Source organism: Gymnodraco acuticeps, unplaced genomic scaffold, assembly GCF_902827175.1.
Source record: "Gymnodraco acuticeps unplaced genomic scaffold, fGymAcu1.1, whole genome shotgun sequence".
NCBI lineage: Eukaryota > Metazoa > Chordata > Actinopteri > Perciformes > Bathydraconidae > Gymnodraco > Gymnodraco acuticeps.
Window position 1 is genome coordinate 2,493,847 of NW_022992344.1, and position 21,726 is coordinate 2,515,572.

Here is a 21,726-nt window from a genome sequence, read left to right on the forward strand (position 1 = left end):
CAGAGGCGGGGGTGTGTGTGGAAACAACGGGGACAGAGCTGCTGTCAGACGATCAGCTGTGCAGCGTCATCACAAACGGACGCCGCTTCACCTGAGGCTTCGGAGGAAAGGACATCCCATTGCTCTTAAAACTAATTTCCCTGCTTCCCGTGGTTTCCTTGCATCTCTCCATGCTTCCCTGGTGGGAGGGACTAGACGCAGGGAAACGACGCAAGTGAGAGACGCAAGGAATCCATTTCATCCAAGTTGTTTGTGTGGATATGTAGCAAATTCACATTTTAATAGCACTTAATGACTGATTGAATGGAAATGACAATAAATGTAAAACGAAAAAAGCGATCATGAAAATGTTTCCAATAAATGAATAAAATGATTTTTGACCACTTTGTTGTTCAGATATATCACATATTTGTAACTAAATGATACATGAATTGAAACAAAACACGGTATAAACTGAGGAGTGACTCCCGTGAGGTCCATGTATTTTCTTCACTCTGCTCTCATGTCAAGAAGCATCAGATCAGTGCATGCACTGCCTCGTCCAATCAGTGAGCGATACACAGTAAGGGGGCGGGGCGAGTGTCTGAAGATTTCATCGGAGGATGGTCTGATGGTTCCTCGGTTATCGCTCCTCCATTATCGCTCCTCGCTCCTCGATCCTCGGTCCTCCGGCAAAAATAAGGCCATTGGGACGCTACTCAAGATGGCGCAGACAAATCGACTTCCGGTGAGACCGAGACCGAGGAGCGAGGAAATGAAAAATAAGAGAAGTGAGAAGGGCCCCATATCACCCATATCTGCTCGGGTGTATTTCCGTCGCATCCGTCATCCGTCATATGACGGATGCGACGGCAACTCAAGAGGGCCATTATACACGGTCAAATTCCGAACATTTAAACATAGCCTACACTTCATTCTTTACTTTGTCCGTTATTATATGTAGAAGATTATACTTTTTCTCCGTCATGTTGTTTCCATAGCAACAACTTCAAACAATAACAACTAGCCGCAAAGCTAGCATCACAGCCACTGCTCCGTTTTCGGAGACTTTGCACACGTTTCAAAAACATTTTCACACGCTAGGAGTACTTCCATTCGATTCGTCTTGATCTGTAGATGTGATTTGATGTATCGTGCGTCCCCCAACTCCTCTCCAAAGTTCAGATATTTAATAAAATACTCAGGAAAGTTTCCTGAATGTTCATGCCCAAAGCCAAGCACTAGGCCCTGGGTAAATTAAGAGGCTGATCTCGGGCACTTTTGTCCACTTTCCCTGGTGGTACAAACTCAAGCCAGACATCCCTGGAATCGTCTCAGAGAGTAGATGATCAGTGGGGCCTTGTTTTTACTGAATGATGTGTTTTTTTAATGGGGAATTCAAATATGAGCTTATTTTTAGGATTTTCGGAGACTTTGCACACATTTTCACAAACATTTTCACGCTAGGAGTATGGGAGTAGGCCTACTTCCATTCGCTTTGTCTTGATCTGTAGATGTGATTTGATGTGTCGTGTGTCCAGTGGCGACTGGTCATTAGGGGCAGGCACAGCCCCACCTAGTGTCAGCAGAAAGTATTAAAAATAATGATTACAAAAAAATGCAAACAATAAATTAAAAAATATATTAAATATATTTTAAGATCATGTTTAATCATCTGATTCGTCTGTACATTGCTGTTTTAGTCTGTGTTCTTCTAATTAGTGTCTACAGTGTGTGCCTATTGAGCTGTTTAGAGCCATGTGGGACAAAACCCGATCCTGCCCCTCCCTCTTACTGTCTAAGTCAATGGTGACTGTAAAAACTATACTGCGCATGCTCAGAATATTTTCCTATTTAATGTGTGTGGCAAAAAAATAATGACCATAGGGGCATAGAGCTGCCATCCCCACCATACATCATCTCACATCATTCAGAGCTGATTGGCTGTAAGTACGTGTACCGCGAAAAGTGTGGTGTGTGAAGAGGAGACGAGAGAGCTGCAGTGACGCGTCCTAAAACCCGGAAGTAAGCTGCGCATGGCTTCCCTCGACAAAAAAGCAATGAGATTTCTCCATAGGATTTTAGAAAATAGCTCCAAATAAGGTCTGTGGGAAACGTAGCTGTTAGATAAATGCACGTTTTGTTCAGCTGGATAATATCCACATGTCTACCCTACTTTTATAATTTTCGAATCATAAATCTATTGATTAGATTAGATTTTTGATAGACTTTTGAAACTACAAGAACATAAGGAGGACTTTTACAAAAAAGTAATAGAGATTTTTGTCCAGAAGGATAGGCAAATGGACTTAATCTTCAAGTCAAGGTAAGACTGCAATTTTATTGAAAATGGGATCTTACTAAGAGAGAACAATTCAATATTTAAATGATAAAATTACATTTTTTGGGTATCCTTCTGTTGAACTGTCTGTTTAAAATTAATTGAAGCATCAGACAAAAAAAGCTTTTGAAAATAATATTATATTTTGATTTAGGTCAAAATATAATATTTGTAAACCTGAAGAGTCAGTGCCAGTGCCTCACCAGCCATGAACCTCACTGCAGAAGCTTATAGACATCTAAGTTTTTTGTGCCCCACCACTTTTGTACATTTAAAAACGCCACTGCGTGTATCTCCCAACTCCTCTCCAAAGTTCAGATACTATATAAAAATACTAAAAGGTAAATAAAACATTAAACATAATGACAAAATAACAACCTGAAAGATATGTATTCTATCTACACATTTCGTAATTATCTAATCTAGTGGCCTTATAAAAGTGTTGGCTAAAGTAACGCAGAATATATATATTTTTCCCATATTTTACCGGCGTAGTTTTCGTTATGATTTTACTTTTGATGGCCACACGTAGCCCATGTATTGATTCCATCCGATAGCTGCAATAATACAAAACAACAGGAAAACGTCTGCCTCTTCACAATGGTCAATAACAACGAACGGATGGTCATTAAAGTAAGGTCAAATAAACAGAATCACACTAAGCCTGGTTAGTGTTGCCTAAGTGTGTGGTTGCGTTCTAGTCACTTTGCTCAGCGCTACTGCTTGTTACAACTTGTATTTCGCCATGAACTGTTATTGCTCAGGTTAATCTCGACCCCCTCCAATGTAAGCGTGACGTATTTGGTTCTTAGATCTTGCCGGGTTGCCGACTCCAGCAAAGGTCAATTGTGTCTAGAGTGCGCCATCTAGTGGGATCAATTGAAATGCCGGGTATTGCAGGAAAAAGGCAAAATTAATGCGGTCTTTACTATAATTTGGACAATTTTGTACCAATATTTGGCGGGCCGGATTAAAAAGCCCAACGGGCCGTATATGGCCCGCGGGCCATAGTTCGCCCATGCCTGATCTAGTGATATCCAAGCAACAGAGCTTAATTTAGCATGATACTTATGTGGGTTAGGGAATGCTCCGGTATTGGGACCAAATTAACATGGGATCACTCCGGTCATTGTACGTACTTTGTCTCACTGGAATATTAACGGTCAGATTGAATACAACATCGACCCAATTTCTCCGGGCAATGACGGGAGAGTTTTGAAAGTGACAAAACACTGTTTTCACACATTTAAAAACACTTAAACAATTAAACAATGTTTACCCAGGATTCAGGCACCTTCCATGGCTTGTAAAATGTGGTGATGCGCCCTGGAGGTATCAGACTATTTAAAACATGTATACCCCGGATTCAATCACTTTTCCTGGCTTGCAAAGTGCTGTGAAGCAGCCTGTTCTCTGGGTGCAGTCTGGGTGTGCAAGGAGGGGTTTAGTCCGAGCGAGGAGTGCTCAAGTGTGGGAGGATGTGTAAGGCAGAGGAGGGTAAAAAAAAAAGTTATAGTGTGAACCTCCAGCAGGGCAGGTGGTGCTGTGAATAAGGCCGAATATTGATGCTGGTGTGCGGACAGTAAAGCACCACAAAAGCCATTACCTTTAAGTGTTACCAGGGCCACGAGAACATCCTCCACAGGAGGGTGGGTGGTGGTGCTGTGAATAAGGCCGAATATGGATGCTGGTGTGCGGACAGTAAAGCACCACAAAATCCACCTCCTTTAAGTGTTACCAGGGCCATGAGAACATCCTCCACAGGAGGGTGGGTGGTGCTGCTGTGAATAAGGCCGAATATGGATGCTGGTGTGCGGACAGTAAAGCACCACAAAATCCACCTCCTTTAAGTGTTACCAGGGCCATGAGAACATCCTCCACAGGAGGGTGGGTGGTGCTGCTGTGAATAAGGCCGAATATGGATGCTGGTGGGCGGACAGTAAAGCACCGCAAAATCCACCACCTTTAAGTGTCACCAGGGGCATGAGGTTCTGGAGGGTGTGAACATCTGGGTTTAGTCCGTGGGGGAGTGCTTAAGTCCGGGGTCCGGGGTCTCACGGTGTGCGAGGTTATGGAAGTATGCATGATTTTCGAAATTCTCGAAAAAACGGCTAAGTGCCAACGGAGGAGGGGCTCAAAAGAGCGCAAGTCTTCGGCGCTTTGGGCGGAAGCCCCGGACACATTTTCACTCCCCCGTTGCATTTTACAACGGAGAGGGGAATCGAGACCTCCCTTCCTCCGTCGAAAAAATTAATTCATCTTTTCCAAGCCACCATCTGCACGAAATCGGAAACCCGGTTTTTGAGAGCACTTAGAAAAAACCGGGCTATTTTCCATCATGGAGAAATCATGGAGGAATGCATCCGCTACAACAGCACTTTGGATCGGATACAATTGTTGCCTGGAGGACCCCCAATCATGGTTCTTACCAAACTTTAAGTTTTTGATCTGGCCTCTGGATGAATTCAAGGGGAGTTGTCACGGAATAATGAGACACTATTTTCGGATACATTTTATCCATTTTCACCCCTTCCTCTGGTTCTTCCAAAAGTTAACTTAGACTTTTTCTGACTCTGGAGGAATGTAGCGGGAGTTGTCAGGGGACTCTATCCGCCTTAAGAGACACTATTTTCAGATACATTTTATCCATTTTCACCCTTTTCTCTGGTTCTTCCAAAAGTTAACTTAGACTTTTTCTGACTCTGGAGGAATGTGATGGGAGTTGTCAGGGGACTCTATCCGCCTTAAGAGACACTATTTTGGGATACAATTTCTCCATTTTCACCCCTTTTCTCTGGTTCTCCCAAAATATAACAGAGTATTTCCTGACTCTGGAGGAATGTAAGGGCAGTTGTCAGGGGACTGTACCTGCATTAAGAGACACTATTTTGGGATACAATTTCTCCATTTTCACCCCTTTTCTCTGGTTCTCCCAAAATATAACAGAGTATTTCCTGACTCTGGAGGAATGTAAGGGCAGTTGTCAGGGGACTGTACCTGCATTAAGAGACACTATTTTGGGATACAATTTCTCCATTTTCACCCCTTTTCTCTGGTTCTCCCAAAATATAACAGAGTATTTCCTGACTCTGGAGGAATGTAAGGGCAGTTGTCAGGGGACTGTACCTGCATTAAGAGACACTATTTTGGGATACAATTTCTCCATTTTCACCCCTTTTCTCTGGTTCTCTGATGCCTGGAGACCCCCCCCAGCCTGGTTCATAACTTTAGGTCCAAACTGGTCTCTGGAGGAATGCAAGGGGAGTCGAAAGGGGACTCTTCTTGCTGTTTGTCTTGTCAAAATTGAGGGGTGTGTTTGAGGGGAGGGCCCTAGCTGTTTCGGCAGCCTCCGCTCCTCTCTTCTCTCCCTCCCCGAGACCAGCTCGTGCTCCCGCTGTAAAAGGCAGGTGCGCGGGCACCCACTGCCACTCTCTCTGAGCCTGGCTCCCGAGCAGCGCGTTCTCCCCGGCAATCCGCCAGCAGAGGAAAAACACCCACCTCTCCGCCTCTTCCGAGGGACGAGGGAACCGTGCGGGGGGGTCTGCTGGAGGCTCCTGCCGGGTGCTCCGTCCTGCGTTTCACCGGGACCCGGCTCCAACACTCGGAACTCTGACTCCAGCACGGTGTGGCGGCCTCGCCCTGGCCGTCCACTGTGCGCCCTCCGGGTACCTGACTCCCCTGCCTCCTCCGGGGGCAGGTGTGAGGGGTTCAATGCCTCCTCCCCCCGCTGCGGCGAATGCCGGAGCGGGATGGAGCGCCCGGAGGTACTGTTGTCCCCACGTTACCATGTTGTCTGGAGGACCGAGAGATGACATACTCTCTACCCGGGTTACAAGTCACTATTTTCGGACCCTTTCTTTGCTTTACCCCTGTTATATCACTCTTTCCTCCTTTGACCATAAAACGTGTTTCCTGCTGGGGTACTGCCTGGTTCCGGGGCACCCCAAACCCTCTCATGGTCGGGGCACCATGAATTGATGCATCGGACCCAATGTTGCCATCACCAGCCCCGCGTTGGTGCGGAGGTGGGACCATTTAGCCAAGTGGTAACCCAAGTCCTCCCTTGGTCCGTGTACCAGGCATTGTTGCAATCACCGGTAACGCTAACGCATATAAACGGAGAAACACAAAAGACTTTGAAAGAATTGAAATACAATTCTCTGTTTCAGTAAGGATGTCGTCCGAATGCCCGGTGTGCAGACTCTTCCATCTGGCTTTGAACAAGCACCTTAAGCACAAACATGCAGTGCGTAACTTGGAGGAAAGAGGCATCATTCTTAAAATGGCTAGTGGCAGAATAAATGTTCGGACCAAACCCTGTCCCATCACAGGGTGTTCGTATGCTGGGAATAAACTGGACCGTGATGTGACTCATGGCCACCCTGAGTTATCCCGAGATGAAGCACATCAGGTCCTGGCAAGGCTGAAGCATAGTGTGGCCCTGCAATTGCTCCATGACCTCAGACAGACTAATCCCATTATTGGAATGGCTACATCATTGGATATAGATAATGAGGAGGAATACCCGGTGCACCCTCCACCCTTCTCCCCACATACTTAGTGTGACGAAGAGGACTGCAGGCAGGTGATGCTGGAAAATATGGCATTGAGGGCTCAGAAGGATGCCCTCATTGATGAGGTGAAGACCCTGCGCTCCAGGCTGAAAAATGGGCTAAAACCCAGGCAGCAGTGTGCCACTGCTGCTGTGCTTGAGGAAGAGGAAGAATGTATACGATTTAAGGGCCTGGCATTCTCAAGTACCTCCGGCATAAACACAGCAGCCTCCGGTAGTCAGACCCCTCTCAAGACCCCGGTCAAGACTGTCATGCGGTCTCCAGCAGTCTCCGGTAGTCAGACCCCTCTCAAGACCCCGGTCAAGACTGTCATGCGGTCTCCAGCAACCTCCGGTAGTCAGACCCCTCTTAAGACCCCGGTCAAGACTGTCATGCGGTCTCCAGCAGCCTCCGGTAGTCAGACCCCTCTCAAGACCCCGGTCAAGACTGTCATGCGGTCTCCAGCAGCCTCCGGTAGTCAGACCCCTCTCAAGACCCTGGTCAAGACTGTCATGCGGTCTCCAGCAGCCTCCGGTAGTCAGACCCCTCTCAAGACCCCGGTCAAGACTGTCATGCGGTCTCCAGCAGCCTCCGGTAGTCAGATCCCTCTCAAGACCCCGGGCAAGACTGTCATGCAGTCTCCAGCAGCCTCCGGTAGTCAGACCCCTCTCAAGACCCCGGTCAAGACTGTCATGCGGTCTCCAGCAGCCTCCGGTAGTCAGACTCCTCTCAAGACCCCGGTCAAGACTGTCATGCGGTCCCCAGCAGCCTCCTGTAATGAGGACTGGCCCTCTCCTCACTGGTCCACTGGGAAGGGATGGGGGAATACAATGCGTGAAATCACGTTGCCTCAAAGCATGGAGACGTACATTCAGACATACAGGCATCATTGTGAGGGTGTCGCACCGACAGTAAAACGGAAAGAAAATTGTCTGTCCAATGTCAGCCGGATAAAGAACTTCCTCGTATTCATGTCCCATGGTGTTAACCGGCTGTCAGATTGGCTGTTCCTAAAAGACACGGAGAGGGTCCGTGGCTGGAGCGAGTATATTGTAAAGTCGGGCCGGGCAGTCACAACATCGCTGTTGTTCCTGAAGAATGTGAACCATTTCCTGAGGTACTTGTCTGAGTCAAAGCTCCGGGGGTGCAGGCTCACCCAGTCTGATATGACCCACATCATCAGAGAGGTGAAAGCCAACATGAAAGACTTGAAAAAGTCTGTCACTGTCCACCAGTTCAAGATGAAGAGGAACAAGCTGGATCGTCTGCCGAGCCAGGCGGAGCTTCTCGCTGCCATGGCGGCCGCTGAGAAGCGCATCCCTGATTTACTTGACCTGATGGCTTGCAACCCAACCTCAATCACCCAGTATCTGCTATATGGCTATCTAACCCTCCATTGGAGCCTACTGTATGGCCACCGTCCGGGTGTGTACGCAAACATGACCAACACTGAGGTGTTAGAGGCGGACATAAGGGAAACTGCTGAGGGCTACATCATCCATGTGCAGGATCACAAGACTGCCAAGACATTTGGCGAAGCACAGCTGGTGCTTACAGTAAAGGAGTTTAGCTGGGTCATGCGGTGGATGGGGATAAAAGAGGGCTTGTCGGGTCCTCAGAATGAATTATTCCTTTTCACAACGGGGAAGCATGCCTCCAGGAACCTGAACGCTCACTTGAAGAGGGCTTGGGCTGATGCTGGGCTAGAAACAGCCGTCACCTTCACAATCCTGCGCACTGCCCTGGCAGACAATATCAAGCATCACCAAGATCCAGAAAGCAGGTCGATTCTCGCCAGGTTTATGTGTCACGACGTAAGCACTGCAGACCGGTTCTACGCGAATACGCCTGGAATAAAGGAGGGATTGAAGATCCGCTCCATGTTCAGGGCGGCAGCAGCAGCAGCAGCATCATCGGAAGGAGTTCTACCGCCGTCAGATACCTTCGAAGAGGACTCAGGGGCGGATAGCAGCGATACCTCTTCTTCAGGGCCGGTTGATACTCCTGATGTGGGGGTAGAGGCCGTGGACTCAGCCTTTTTCCCTCGGTGCACCGTACAAGTTAGACGGCTAATATGGCCCCCGGGCCCCCGCTAATCATGTTTTTATCATGTTATTATTATGTTTATTATGCATATTGTGTATACTGTTTTTGTAAAAATAATGTGATTATTAAATAAATAAAAAAACATTTTAATAACGTTTAAGGTTCCCAGGGGTTGATACAGTGCCAGGTATCAGACTATTTACACAAAGTTTACCCAGGATTCAGACACCTTCCCTGGCTTATAAAATGCGGTGATGCGCCCTGGAGGTATCATACTATTTAAACATAGTTTACCCAGGATTCAGACACATTCCCTGGCTTGTAAAATGTGGTGATGCGCCCTGGAGGTATCAGACTATTTTAAACAACTTTTCCCCGCCTTTGAAACACTTATTTCCTGGGTTTTAGCCTGTCATTTTGCAAGATATGATTTAACATTGAAGCTCTCCTGGAAATTGACATATTCTGTCCATCTCCAGGAGAGCTTCAATGTTAAATGATATCTTGCAAAATGACAGGCTAAAATCTCTTCCAAACGTTTAAAAACACTTCCCCCGACAATTTAAACATTGTTTCTGGCTTGTAAGGTGCAGTGGTAGTATCAGACTATTTAAAGGGTTACCAGGGCGATGAGAACATCCTCCACAGGAGGGTGGGTGGTGCTGTGAATAAGGACGAATATGGATGCCGATGGGCGGACGATAAAGCACCGCAAAATCCACCACCTTTAAGTGTTACCAGGGCCATGAGAACATCCTCCACAGGAGGGTGGGTGATGCTGCTGTGAATAAGGACGAATATGGATGCCGATGGGCGGACGATAAAGCACCGCAAACTCCACCCCCCCTTTAAGGTTCCCACGGGCACGAGGTTCTTGAGGGTGTGATTATCTGGGTTTAGTCCGTGGGGGAGTGCTTAAGTTCGGGGGCCCGGGGACCCAAGGTGCGCAAGGTTATGAAAGTACGCATGTCAGGGAGAGATGCTGGAGCTGCTTAGTCCGTCATTTGGGGGTCTTGGAGCGGCCACAGAGAGGTGGTTTTCGCGCTCTGTCTCCTGGTAGTGTAAAATAGCCTGTTTGCTCATGTGAGGGAGCGATGCTGGAGCTGCTTAGTCCGTCATTTGGGGGTCTTGGAGCGGCCACAGAGAGGTGGTTTTCGCGCTCTGTCTCCTGGTAGTGTAAAATAGCCTGTTTGCTCATGTGAGGGAGTGATGCTGGAGCTGCTTAGTCCGTCATTTGGGGGTCTTGGAGCGGCCACAGAGAGGTGGTTTTCGCGCTCTGTCTCCTGGTAGTGTAAAATAGCCTGTTTGCTCATGTGAGGGAGCGATGCTGGAGCTGCTTAGTCCGTCATTTGGGGGTCTTGGAGCGGCCACAGAGAGGTGTATTTCATGGAAGTCTGACATAGCCTGTTTGCTCATGTAAGGAAAAGGTCTACCTTATGGACAGAGTTAACATGGGACTTGTCCTTCAAATGTACACATGTCCGCACAATGGAAATGTGATGTCAACTTCCAATGCAAAGTCCCTGCCACCGGCAGGGCACATTTTACCAACTGTAAACCAACACTTGGGGGTGCTCTATGCATGTGTCTGAGGGTAAAATAATCATCATTCTGTATATAAATATGTTTGTCAATATCATGGACATTTCCTTTTAAATTGGGGTCCACGAAGCTGACACAAGATACCCGCAGATAAGCACTCATCTCGGACTAAAATCCTCAATGCATAGCTGTTTTAATGGCATTTTTGTTATTCAGTGTTACCAGGGGCACAAACTTCTGATCGGTGTTCCCTCTTGGTTTAGTCCGTGGGGGAGTGCTTAAGTGTGGGTACACAGGTTCGCCTGGTGCACAAGCTTATGGAGGTGGGGGTCTTGCTGGTGCTCAAGTGTCCATATACGCCACCCCATATTCACATAACTTTTACCCGCCTTAAGGGACACTATTTTGGGATACAATTTATCAATTTTCACCCTTTTTCTCTGGTTCTTCCAAAAGTTAACTTAGACTTTTTCTGACTCTGGAGGAATGTAACGGGAGTTGTCAGGGGACTATATCCGCCTTAAGAGACACTATTTTGGGATACATTTTATCCATTTTCACCCTTTTCTCTGGTTCTTCCAAAAGTTAACTTAGACTTGTTCTGACTTGTTTCTTCCAAAAGTTAACTTTGTTCTGACCCATGTGCATCACCCTGGATCTCTGCCTGTGTGAGTGTGGGACCCTGCTTACAGCAGTGACTCTGCTGTAGAGTCAAATGTGGATGAAATGGACAGGTTTCAAGCTTCTTTCCTGGGTTACATAGTGCTGTGAAGCAGCCTGTCCTCTGGGTGGGAGAGCGAGGTGCTGGAAGGAGCTGCTCTCTGGGTCACAGCCTGCTGCTGCTCTCTCCCCCCCCCTGTATTCACATCACTTTTACCCAGCTTTCACACACTCATTCCTGGGTAAGAAAGCCATGTGCATCACCCTGGATCTCTGCCTGTGTGAGTGTGGGACCCTGCTTACAGCAGTGACTCTGCTGTAGAGTCAAATGTGGATGAAATGGACAGGTTTCAAGCTTCTTTCCTGGGTTACATAGTGCTGTGAAGCAGCCTGTCCTCTGGGTGGGAGAGCGAGGTGCTGGAAGGAGCTGCTCTCTGGGTCACAGCCTGTTGCTGCTCTCTCCCCCCCCTGTATTCACATAACATTTACCCAGCTTTCACACACTCATTCCTGGGTAAGAAAGCCATGTGCATCACCCTGGATCTCTGCCTGTGTGAGTGTGGGACCCTGCTTACAGTCCGTCGTTTGGGGCTCTGTCACTTTGGGTAACCGCACCACTGTCAGACGTCTCCTGAGAATGGACGTCCATTCTCTCTAAATAGGGTTGTACATGAAACCACTTGGTAAAAAATATATGTATTTTGAAGCCTGTTATGATCAATTGTGAGTTAAATCTTTATCCAAAAATTAAAGCTGATGATGGATTACTGTGGTGGAGTTAAAATAACAATACCCTATTTCTCTTTGAAATGTGATGGAGTAAATGGATAGCAACTGTATTCATGTTAAGTTAGGGTGAACAGACGTCCCCGTTTTTCGGGGACAGTCCCCGTTTGTATTGGCCTGTCCCCGGTTGAAACTGTCCCCGGAAATGTCCCCGTTTTTTAATATACGTTAAAAAACACATAGCAAGGTGAAATAAAACATTTCATGTCAGGAAACACTGGGTAAACAGACTGTGGTCAAGCCAGCCCCCACTTCGGAAAACACAGTCAAGCGAGCCTGCACGTTATATTGCGGTGCGCGAATATCTTACGCATTACAGTAGAGGCCTGTAAAAACTGCCTTCAAAATAATAGCGTTTACTCGGTCAATAACAAATATACCTAAAAAACACACCAAACGTATTCATATATACTGGAGTTTAAATTAAGAAATATGTACTATATAATGTGATCAATACTAATTTAAAGTATGTATAACTACCACATTATAACTGAGTGAATGTAAAATGTAAGTATATATACAGTTATGAAGACATATCTGTGATCTGACTTTAATTACATTTGACTCGAGTGTTTCGTCAACTTAATGTGTTGTTTAAAATAGTACTTCTGCATACAGTATGTGACAATATAAGTGTTGCACGGCCAGATACAGCTCAAGAAGCTGACTCAGATAAGGAAAAATATGATACATTATGATGTGATATGAATGATAATGGGACACATCGAAGTCTGCACTCACACTGCCGTGGACTGTAGGTTACGTAATGTTACTTTGACCCGGTTACTTATGTTGTGGCAGATATTTAAGTAAGCTTTCTTAACACTAATGTTGTATCAGTCAGATTGCTCTGAAGATGGGAGGTGATATTCTATTAATTTTCACGTTCACACAGTCACTTGATTTTGATTTTTGCCAGCCGTCTTTCCTGCAACGGCAGTTTTTCTGTATTTCCTTTATCCTGTAATATGACTTTATTAGCTTTAAACTCTGCACACTGAGCTCTGATTGGTCAGCAGGCGGTGCTTTCACTGAGTTGATCTCTTATCCTGGAACTAAACCTGCTCCGGAGCAGGTTTGCCGTTCAGCATAAGTTATGGAGATCTACCCCGGTAAGAAGAGAACCAGCGTCGTAGGACCGGAAACCCAGAGTTTACCCTGAAGTTATGTCGCTAAGCAAAAATCCGGCTTCGTAGTACAGGCCTCTGATCTGCAAAAATATCAGAGGGAATCATGGGATCACATTGTCAAAATTATGAGGGGCCGTGTAGGCCGTAATTCATTCTGGCCCTCTCACACACATACATTCTCCTTTTACATATATATATTTTCACTCTTACACAAATACATTCTCCTTTTACATAGATATATTTTCACTTTTACACACGTACATTCTCCTTTCACATGCATATTTGAACTCACATATACAGTGGGGCAAACAAGTATTTAGTCAGCCACCAATTGTGCAAGTTCTCCCACTTAAAAAGATGAGAGAGGCCTGTAATTTTCATCCTAGTATACTTCAACTATGAAAGACAAAATGAGAAAAAAAAATCCAGAAAATCACATTGTCTGATTGTTAAAGAATTTATTTGCAAATTATGGTGGAAAATAAGTATTTGGTCAATAACAAAAGTTCATCTCAATACTTTGTTATATACCCTTTGTTGGCAATGACAGAGGTCAAACGTTTTCTGTAACGGCCCGTCCACACTACAGCTTAGACAGCTTCAAAAACGGTTTCCAACGCGTCTGCCCATTCACTTTGGGCCGTAAGTCTTCACAAGGTTTTCACACACTGTTGCTGGTATTTTGGCCCATTCCTCCATGCAGATCTCCTCTAGAGCAGTGATGTTTTGGGGCTGTCGCTGGGCAACACAGACTTTCAACTCCCTCCAAAGATTTTCTATGGGGTTGAGATCTGGAGACTGGCTAGGCCACTCCAGGACCTTGAAATGCTTCTTACGAAGCCACTCCTTCGTTGCCCGGGCGGTGTGTTTGGGATCATTGTCATGTTGAAAGACCCAGCCACGTTTTATCTTCAATGCCCTTGCTGATGGAAGGAGGTTGTCACTCAAAATCTCACGATACATGGCCCCATTCATTCTTTCCTTTACACAGATCAGTCGTCCTGGTCCCTTTGCAGAAAAACAGCCCCAAAGCATGATGTTTCCACCCCCATGTTTCAGAGTAGGTATGGTGTTCTTTGGATGCAACTCAGCATTCTTTCTCCTCCAAACACGTCTAGTTGAGTTTTTACCAAAAAGTTATATTTTGGTTTCATCTGACCATATGACATTCTCCCAATCCTCTTCTGGATCATCTAAATGCTCTCTAGCAAACTTCAGATGGGCCTGCCCTGGACATGTACTGGCTTAAGCAGGGGGACACGTCTGGCACTGCAGGATTTGAGTCCCTGGCGGCGTAGTGTGTTACTGATGGTAGCCTTTGTTACTTTGGTCCCAGCTCTCTGCAGGTCATTGACTAGGTCCCCCCGTGTGGTTCTGGGATTTTTGCTCACCGTTCTTGTGATCATTTTGACCCCACGGGGTGAGATCTTGCGTGGAGCCCCAGATCGAGGGAGATTATCAGTGGTCTTGTATGTCTTCCATTTTCTAATAATTGCTCCCACAGTTGATTTCTTCACACCAAGCTGCTTACCTATTGCAGATTCAGTCTTCCCAGCCTGGTGCAGGTCTACAATTTTGTTTCTGCTGTCCTTTGACAGCTCTTTGGTCTTGGCCATAGTGGAGTTCGGAGTGTGACTGTTTGAGGTTGTGGACAGGTGTCTTTTATACTGATAACGAGTTCAAACAGGTGCCATTAATACAGTTAACAAGTGGAGGACAGAGGATGCTCTTAAAGAATAAGTTACAGGTCTGTGAGAGCCATAAATCTTGTTTGTTTGTAGGTGACCAAATACTTATTTTACCGAGGAATTTACCAATTCATTCATTCAAAATCCTACAATGTGATTTCCTGGATTCTTTCCCCCCATTCTGTCTCTCATAGTTGAGGTATACCTAGGATGAAAATTACAGGCCTCTCTCATATTTTTAAGTGGGAGAACTTGCACAATTGGTGGCTGACTAAATACTTTTTTGGCCCACTGTATATGCAATTTACTTTTCAACACATACATGTATTTTCACTCTGAATTACATATAATACACCTTCACACATATAGGTATTCTTCACTCTCACATAAATAAGTTCTAACTTTAACATATATATATTTTTATTCTCACATGTATAAACATATATCATATTCTCACATACATACATTGTCACTTTCACGTATGTATACTGTGTGTAACGTTATTAGTAACGTGCTGTGAGCCTGTCCTCTGCCGCTCAAGGGACGATGACAGGGATGTGACATTATCAGGGAATGACTGATAACCTTAAAACCCCATTGCTTGCTGCAGTAGACGCGACTCATCTCCCTCCATCATGTTGATCTGGATCCAGAGTTCTGAACATGAGCCCGCCCCACCTTCTCGGACAGACATCCCGGAGCAAAGCAGAAGCCAAGAAGGGGGACTCGGGCGGACGGCCCGGGTGCAAAGCAGAGATCATGGTGGGAATCTCGGGCGGATGGCCTGGGGGCAAGGCAGAGTTCTAGGAGGGGGTCTCGGGCGGATGGCCCGGGGGCAAGACAGAGTTCAAAAAGGGGCGGAGGCCACAGCGGGCGAACTCAGGGGGCTGGGCATGAGGGCGAAGGCAGCGGCCGGGAAAGTCAGGGGGCCGGGCTCGAGGGCGAAGGCCGCGGCACTCAGGGGGTCGGGCTCGAGGGCGAAGGCCGCGGCTGGGGAACTCAGGGGGGAAGGCACAAGGACGGGCAGGAGGACCCCCGGCAGAAGAGTAGTCGGCGGGGCCTCCAACGGCACAGGACATAGGGTTGGCAGGACCCCTGGCAGAACAGTAGTCGGCGGGGCCTCCAACGGCACAGGACATAGGGTTGGCAGGACCCCCGGCACAATAGTAGTTGGCGGGGCCTCCAACGGCACAGGACATAGGGTTGGCAGGACCCCCGGCAGAAGAGTAGTCGGCGGGACCCCCAACGGGACAGGACATAGGGTTGGCAGGACTCCCAGCGGAACCTCCAACGGCACAGGACATGGGGTTGGCAGGACCCCCAGCGGAACCTCCAAATGGACCAGGACATTGGGTAGGGACTTGAGAAGGGACTCGAGAGGTGACTTGAAAGGGGACTTGAGAGGGAACTCGATAGATGACTTGAAAGAGGACTCGAGAGGGAACTTGAGAGGGAACTCGAGAGGAGACTCGAGAGGGAACTCGAGAGGAGACTTGAGGGAACTCGAGAGATGACTTGAAAGAGGACCCGAGAGGGAACTTGAGAGGGAACTCGAGAGGAGACTCAAGAGGGGACCTGAGAAGGAACTTGAGAGGGGACTCGAGAGGGGACTCGAGAGGAGACTTGAGAGGAGACTCGAGAGGAGACTCGAGAGGGGACCTGAGGAGGAGACTCGAGAGGAGACTCGACAGGGGACCTGAGAAGGAACTTGAGAGGGGACTCGAGAAGAGACTCGAGAGGGGCCCTGATAAGGAACTTGAGAGGGGACTCGAGAGGGGACCTGAGAAGGAACTTGAGAAGGAACTTGAGAGGGGACTCGAGAGGAGACTCGAAAGGAGACTTGAGAGATGACTTGAGACGGTCGGTACGCCGACAGGACACAGGGAGCTGGCGTCGGCCGGTACACCGACAGTACTCGGGGAGCTGGCGTCGGCTGGAGAGCCAACAGGAGACGAGGTGCTAGAGTCGGCTGGTACGCCGACAGGACTCGGGGAGCTGGCGTTGGCTGGAGAGCCAACAGGAAACGAGGTGCTGGAGTTGGCCGGTACGCCGACAGGACACGGGGAGCTGGCGTCGGCCGAAGAGTCAACAGGTGACGACGAGCCGGAGTCGGGACCATGGCTGCTGGGCCCGGTACTTGAGCCGGAACCATGGCTGGAACTGGGGCCGGAACCATGGCTGTATGGGCCGGTTCTGGAGCAGGGACCATGGCTGCATGGGCCGGTTCTGGAGCCGGAACCATGGCTGTGGGAACCGGAACTGAAGCCTGGATCATGGCTGTGTGGGCCGGTTCTGGAGCCGGAAACATGGCTGTGTGGGCCGGTTCTGGAGCAGGGACCATGGCTGCTGGGGCCGGTACTGGAGCAGGAACCATGGCTGCCGGGCAAGGAACCGGAACACGTAACCATGGCTGTGTGGGATGGTACTGGAGCACGGTACCATGGCTGTGTGGGCCGGTACTGGAGCAGGGACCATGGCTGCTGGGGCCGGCACTGGAGCCGGAACCATGGCTGCTGGGGCCAGGACTGAGGCTGGAACCATGGCTGCTGGGGCTGGAACCATGGCTGCTGGGGCCAGAACTGGGGCTGGAACCATGGCTGCTGGGGACAGAACTGGGGCTGGAACCATGGCTGCTGGGGCCACGGCTGGAATCCTGGCCTTGCGTATCCTAGAGACCTTTTGGAGGCTCCGTGGGCCTCCTAAGGCAAGGCGGGATCCCAAGAAGGGGTTTGAGGCTTGAGGCTGGCACTCAGGGCTGCTAGTAAAAATGATTAGCTTCTCAGGCAACAAGCTCCTAAGCCAGGGCCAACCGCCTGCTGCTTCCCCTCCTCTCTCCTCGGTTCCCCTCCTCAGTCCTCCGCTCTCATCTCCTGTGGGCGGGACTAAGTATCGAGGATAGGAGTCGAGGAGGGGAGTCTAGGAGGGGACATTTGAGTATTGAGAAATCTCTAAGGAGGAAAACATTTCAAAACAAAGGTGGAAAATGAAAACATAAATCCAAAACCATGACAATAACTACAATTTTAAGTACGTTTTCAGTAATAGTTGGCCAACTTTAAATTGTTTGCACCTCTCGGCCACCGTAAACAAGGTATCAAAATGGAGTCACTAAAAAGTGGGATAAAAACAATATGAGTAGTTTTAGGTTTTATATTTTCGCTCATATTATTCCTTAGTGCGATGAGGGAAACAGGCAAGTGTTCATTCAAAATGCATTCAATGCAAAATGTAAATATGTTTGGCACAAACTATAAACCAAAGTTTTATTTAGTAAATGATGAACAAAATAAGCAATTTAGTGTTTTAGAAAGCAGCTTACTATTTGAACATTTCAAAATTGTAGAATTCCTAGCCTATGATTTTTCTGATTATAAAACGACTTGTTCAAAACAACAGCAAGGCCACAACCATGATCTGTGAACATTTAAGTAAAGGATGTATTTTCTATAGAGGTCGGACTAGGTCCAGAAACAGTCAAAGTGGGTAATGGACAAATGTCATTATAATGCATTCCATTATGAGGCAATGTTGGAAAACAAATGCAGGCAGAGATACTGTAAGTACAAGACAAGTATGTAGTGTAGTGTAGTGTAGTGTAGTGTACGCAAGTATTAATGTCTGTCTAACTCTCAGGTGAAACATAAAAGAGTTTACTTTTAAAGTTAGATTCCACATCTGTTTTACTTGGTAAATCATTTAGTTATGCAGCTTAAAATTGGTACAGGTTACTTCTCTGTCTTTGATTTGCTGTTTATATTTTGTATTTTCAAGATGACAAGTTCAGCTCTCCAAGATTGAATATTTTATTCTTAATAGTCACTCCTCCTATTGTTTGCAAATCTATCCTTTGTCCTTTGTGCATGTACAGTACACACATCTGAATCACTGATACTTGTGTTAAAAAACAACATGAGTACATTTAGGTTTTACAATTGCATTCATTTTATTCCATACTACAATAAGGCACGTGTAAATGCAAACTATTTAGTTTACAAGAATCATCTGAAATATGAATACAAATAATTACAAACTATACATTTATGAGTTCAATAGTTGAATGTAGGTTATATAAATATGCAAAAAATATGCCAAATGCAAAAATCACAATGGAAATGATCATTTACAACAAAACAAATACACATTATTTTATATTTCAGCTCTTCCACATCATCTAAGACCAAAGCAATTTCATTTTAAAAGTTATAATACCGATTATTCTGTTTCTAATTTTGGTCAATTTAAAACCATAAATCAAAGGATTAATAATAGGAGGTATGATAAGAAATTCTATTGCAATGAAGTTTTGAAGTGTTTGAGGCCAATCTTTTGAACCAATTCGCATATTTGACACATCAAAAAGGATAGCCACAAGAAAAGTGATTAAGGAGATTAAATGTGGCACACATGTCTGCATGAATTTAGCTCTGTTTTCTTTAGAATGCACACATGTTTTGATGAGATACATGTAAGACCAGACGATAAATAAACCATGAAATACATAAATGATTATTGTTATGTATGCAACTATGTTGTTAACCAAAGTGTCAGCTGGGAAACACGCAAGTTTAACAATAATCCAATTCACACAGAACAGTCTGGCAATATGTGGGCTGCATAACTTTAATCTAGACGTTAGAACAATATTTGTGCCGATAATGCAGAAAGGTGTTAAGCAGGAAAAGCAGACTAACAGAAAGACTCTTTGCTTTGACATTATAGAGTTGTACTGCAGGGGTCGACATATAGCCACATATCTGTCGTATGCCATGACTGCAAGAATGGACAGATCACTGCAGGCAAATGAGTACATGACCAGAGCCTGAATAAGGCATCCAGAATAAGAGATAACATGAACAGGAGAAAGCAGATCCCAGAGAAACTTTGGGTAGAAACCTGTAGTCCCATAAATTCCATTCATGCAAAATGTGCACAGTAGAATGTACATTGGTTCATGCAGGTTTTTGTCCAAGATGACAGTCACAATCAGAGAAACATTTACCAGCACAATAAAACAGTAACACAGTAAAGTGAGAGCAAAGATATAAGCTTGGTAGTTTTCTGTTTCATTAAAGCCTGAAAGAACAAACATAGTTATGAGAGAGACATTATCCATCAGAAAATGTTGTTGAACAATGTTATAACAGAAATAATGTTTTTCCTTCCCCTGTGTTGTCTACCCCCTTCCTTAGAGAGAGAAAAGAGCCACCTGATGGTACTTTGTGTCATTTAAACTTCATTAGAAAACATAATTTGTTCACCTGCTCAGTGTACCTCCATCAGTAACAAAGTGTCTGACTCTGTTCCCTCCTCTCACAGTTATTAATAATTAGTTTGACTACAACTTCACATGAGCTGGGAATTCAAACCAGCCAATCAACGATCTGAATGAGCTTTCCTATGTCTTTCTGCTTGCTGTATGAGCAATGCAAAAAAAAAAGAATGAAAAAAAAAGAAACAAGTCCCGCTGCTGAAAACTTAGCTTGGGACGCTTCAGTGCGCATGTAACATAGAGATGCATTGTGGGACGTGTAGATTTGGACCCCGTACTTTTTAATATAATTTATGATAATGAAAATGATGACGGGCATCAAATGAGGTGGCACTAGCCTAAAGTGTGACACCTGTGACCTAGATCCTGCAGTGTACCCCAACATCCTTTTGATTTTTGTCGGTGAATATGAAGGAAAAGTTTATTATTTTAATGCTAAATACATTTTATGGGCTTTTCCCCGTCCCCATCCGTTTGCAATATTGACACACAGCTCCAGTCTCATACAGTTGCTAACCATAAACTGTGTATGTTGCTAACAAGCAGTGGTGAACAAATTACTCAGATCTTGTACTTGAGTAAAAGTCAAAGTACCAGAGTGTAGGAATACTCTGTTACAAGTCAAAGTCCTGCAATCAAAATGTTACTCAAGTAAACTTAGAAAAGTATTGCCTTCCAAACATATTAAAAGTACCACAATTAAAAGTAGTCATTATGCGGATCAATTTCAGAATAATATATATTATATGTTTTTTTTTAATTATTATTATTATTATTGATGCATTAAAGTGTTATCAAAGCTGGTAAAGGTGCAGCTAGTTTTAATAACGTTGTATAAAGCAGGGTTGATTGTGAATGTACTCAGGTGTAACTAAAGTCTGATTCAAGACTTGATTATATTTCACATTATCAAACCAACGTTGCAAAGTAACTAAAGGTATTACATAAATGTTGTGGGGTAAAAATACAAAGTAGCAACAAATAGAAATACTCAAGTAAAGTTAAAGTAGCTAAACATTTTACTTAAGTATAGTACATGAGTAAATGTACTTAGTTACTTTGCACCACTGCTAACAAGCACATTCTCCATAAATGGAAAGTGAATATGTGCTGTAGATTTAGCCCCCTTAAACCTCCATTCTGTAACACAGGGGTGTCAAACTCAAGTCCGGCCCCCGACTTCATTTTATTTGGCCCGCAAGAGCTATGCAAAAAATAGAATACGTTTATTATACGGTTTCATGCCACTTTACAGAAGCATGATGTCCATAAACGACATGTCCCACAATGCATATCATTTTGTGACATGCGCACTGAAGAGACTTGCAATTCTTTGCAATTCTTTGCCCTAGACTTCTGCTCTCAGATGGATGGATTAGAAGACTGTGCCCCTTTCCCACCAACGCGGTTCTCGTTCTAGCTCCGTGCTAGTGCTCTTCTGGTTCGGAACCGGTTTTTCTTTTCAGCCCACGTTTTGTTCACACCGCCCAGAGCCCGACTGGTGCTGTCGCGGCTGCGTCGTGACGTCACCGTTTACGTCGCTGATTTTCTCCCCGACGCCGCTCACAACAACAACAATGGGGGACGATGATCGTGTTACTTTTAATCATACGAAGCCAGATTAAATTAAATAACTACTTCTCAACCCTTATACTTTTCTCCAGAGTGCTGTGGTTCATTGTTTATTAATGTGTTTCAGCAGCATTTACCGACCGCTGCAGTGCTGCTTGTC

The 21,726-nt window shown here is 45.8% G+C and overlaps 1 protein-coding gene across 1 annotated transcript; it reads right to left on the reverse strand.

The window, feature by feature from the left end:
- Positions 1 to 18,896: 18,896 nt before the first annotated feature.
- LOC117541581 (olfactory receptor 142-like) lies at positions 18,897 to 19,856 on the reverse strand. The gene has a single exon (XM_034208792.1). It carries the CDS (start codon positions 19,836 to 19,838, stop codon positions 18,897 to 18,899), a length of 942 nt encoding a protein of 313 aa, XP_034064683.1. The 5' UTR covers positions 19,839 to 19,856.
- Positions 19,857 to 21,726: the final 1,870 nt, after the last annotated feature.